Source organism: Musa acuminata, chromosome BXJ1-2 (genome assembly GCF_036884655.1).
Source record: "Musa acuminata AAA Group cultivar baxijiao chromosome BXJ1-2, Cavendish_Baxijiao_AAA, whole genome shotgun sequence".
NCBI lineage: Eukaryota > Viridiplantae > Streptophyta > Magnoliopsida > Zingiberales > Musaceae > Musa > Musa acuminata.
Genome location: NC_088328.1, coordinates 11008398 through 11011627, shown reverse-complemented (window position 1 = coordinate 11011627; position 3230 = coordinate 11008398). Strand labels below are relative to the sequence as shown.

Here is a 3230-nt window from a genome sequence, read left to right as displayed (position 1 = left end):
TTGTCCTTTGACCAGCTCACCAGGGAGTTCGAGCGGAACTTCCTAACCAACGTACGACCTAAGCCTTCCATGGCCACCCTGCAAACTTCCTCTTAATAGAGTATCGTCCTAGTCAAGTTCTTTTGTTATTGGGATAGTTGAATTCTTATGGATCCACCCCCTGAAGGAACAAAATATGATAATTTTTCATCATTCGGCTCGAGCAAGAATGAAATGAATGGCAAAAATAGATCCGTATAAAATCTACTTTTCATACATATCTTCACGTATCATATATAATGACTCTATGTAAGAAAAGATTTACTAAATTCTATTTTCTAGGGTTGCAACTATTTATTGCAACTAATTTAGTTCTTATAGGTAAATGCTCGATATCCAAGTCGGCTTATAAATTTGATCATAATCAAGTGTTTTTTGGATTGCCTCATATTTTTTGATTGGTGTTTATCCCCCTAATATCTTGATTTTTTTACGAACAAAATATTTACTTGTTACTAATAAAGTCCAACCTATGTTCTTCCTTCGATCTCTTATTTCACTCTGATAGTGTTATAGAATTGGATCGATGAAGAGGAAATGAATATGTTTCCATACTGTAAATAAGGGAGTGGAATAAATAGAATATTGAATCATCCCACCTCACTTATTTTATTCTATAGGATCTAACAAAGCCTGTTCATGCATAACATGATTCAGATATGATCATAGAAAAAGTTCTCCTCAAATAAATCGACCTGTCCTTTACAACATAGGGTGCTTACGTGGTATTTGAAAGTGAAGATACATTTAGTTATGAATTCAAATGTTAGGGATAAAATCAATCGTTTTAGTGACAATCATAAGTCATCCTGTCTTTGAAAAATTCATTTCAACTATTCGTATCAAATAAAGAATATAACACTTTGAAGTTGAAGAAAAGTATTCAAATAAATAACATGTCTTATTTTTTCAATAATCCATATTTATAGCAATGAAATATTATTGGATATCGTTCCTCCCAAGTATGATATATGATCAATTACATCTGCCTTTGTTCAAGGCAAACATTTTAATCTGCCAAGCTTCAGGACATCATAGGTTATGCCATTAAACCATGAGTTGTAGAAAGCATCTCAACTCATGGCTTGGCTCTGTGATAAGCACACTCCTCTAGCCCAACACCATTCACAGGTAGATCATCTTCAGGGAAGGGGCAATGCGTTATACGATCTGGATATTCCGGAATCTGCGCACAGGGAGTGGGCGTCACGTGACTCGATACGCCCTCCACGTCGGTGCAGTTCCAAATCGGCTTCTTCGACTTCACCACCTCCGCCGTCACATTGTAGATGCATATTCCGGTGAAGGGCGCGCCGGGAATCCCCTCCAGCTTCGCGGCCATGGTCACGTTCTCGGCCACCACGTTGCTGTAACTGATATTCTGCACCACCGGAATGGCTTTCGGATCAAATTTGTCGTCCGGGTGCTGCCCGTAGGTGCCCGTCATCCAGAAGACCCACTTCATCGTGTGCAGATTCATTCTTCTCACGAATATGTCCTTCACGTAAGCTCCCCTTCCGATGGTCGTCTTGATCCTGACGCCGGATTCGGAGTGGATGGCCGTGATGTCTTCGGCCCGGACATCTTGGATTCCTCCCGACATCTCGCTTCCCAGGGCGATGACAGCGCTCGTGGGGGAGATGCAGGTGAGCCGTCTGATCACTATGTGTTTGCTTGACATGTTGAATGCAATCCCGTACTCATCCCAACCGCTTTTAATGGCGATGCAGTCATCGCCTGAGACTATGTAGCAGTCCTCAATGCGGACATTGGAGGATGAGTCTGCGAAGAAGAGAGAAACCACCAAAAAGAATCAATCGAAACAGCAACATAGAATCTACAACCCAAGTAAATGTAGGTTAGATATCCACCTGGATCGATCCCATCAGTGTTGGGAGAGTTGACCGGTGCAAGAATTGTGATGCCTGAGACGATTACGTGGCTGCACAGTGCATTCATTCACGTTAACATCAGATTGTAACAATAGAATGGAAAGCAAAAGAAGCCTTCAAGTGTTCTGAAAGTAGATTATTAATATAAACCTGCTGTACACTGGATGGACATTCCACGATGGAGAGTTAACCAATGTAATGTTGGAAATCAGCACTTGTTTGCAGTACATCAATTCAATGAGGTATCCACGAGTGTAATTGAGTTCTTTGTTACGGAACATTTTCCACCAGGTTTCACCTTGTCCATCGATAGTTCCATTATTCCCTAAAAATAACAATAAAACTTGTTAGCATCACAATCAAATTATATTCTGTTCCCCATCTATGATGCAAACAAGTTAGATGATGATATAGTTATATGTGTCTTCTTATCAATCAAAGCACCCCAAAATATCATAAACTGAATTAAATGTTATAGTTTCTGGCTAAAAATAATTTTTCTATCTAAATCGAAACACTTGCAATAGAAAATATTAGAAAGCTTGTAATAAGAAAAATCGAAACACTTGCCTTTCGAAGATTTTTAACCGAAGATCCGAAGAAGGTGTACGCCCGAATCCTTCTTCTATTTTTCTGTCTCCTCTCCCTATTTTCGTTTTCTGCACCAATCTTCTTTCTTCCTCCACAACTGCAGCTCGTACAAAACATAGGGCACATTCACCTGCCCTCCCTTACTCTTGTTCCTTCTTTTTTTTCTTTTCCCAAACGCAGCTGCCGCAGCCACCGCCGTTGCCGTTGCCACAGTCGCAGCCCCTTTCACCACATTGCCTTCTTCCTCCTCTTCTTTCGTAGACACAACTGTTGCAAACGCAGCCGCCGCCGCCGCAGCTGCAATCATGGCCGTAGCCCCTTTTTTTTTTCCCTTTCCTTTCTTTCTCTTTCCCAAAAGCAGCTGCTGCAGCCATCACCGTTGCCGCAGCCACCGCCACCGCCACAGCTGCTACCGCAGCTGCAGCCACAGCCACCTTCCCTGCTTCCTCTTCTTCCCTCTCGTTCTTCTCTTCCAGCTGCAGCTGCCACCGCCGCAGCCGCAGCGTCTTCTTCCTCCCCTGCTCTTCTTCTTCTCTTCTTCTCCTCTCCTCCCCGACGCCCCACACATGCACTCCTATGTTTCCTCCTACAGGAAACAGAGGTGCTGCAGCCCTAGCTGCTGCAGTTACCTCTCTCTCCTCTCCCTCTTCCCTCTCTTCTTATTCTTCTTTTCTTCTCTTCGCCCTCTTCTTCCTCCTCTCTTCTTTT

General features: G+C 42.7%; 1 protein-coding gene across 1 annotated transcript; it reads right to left on the bottom strand.

Annotated features, from left to right (window-relative positions):
* Nucleotides 1–1117: 1117 nt before the first annotated feature.
* LOC135594689 (probable polygalacturonase) lies at nucleotides 1118–2896 on the bottom strand. Its single transcript, XM_065085137.1, has 3 exons — nucleotides 2667–2896; nucleotides 1911–1981; nucleotides 1118–1821 (listed from the first exon to the last, which is right to left on the bottom strand). The coding sequence occupies exons 1-3, from the start codon at nucleotides 2894–2896 to the stop codon at nucleotides 1118–1120; spliced, it is 1005 nt and encodes a 334-aa protein (XP_064941209.1).
* Between the last annotated feature and the right edge of the window lie 334 nt (nucleotides 2897–3230).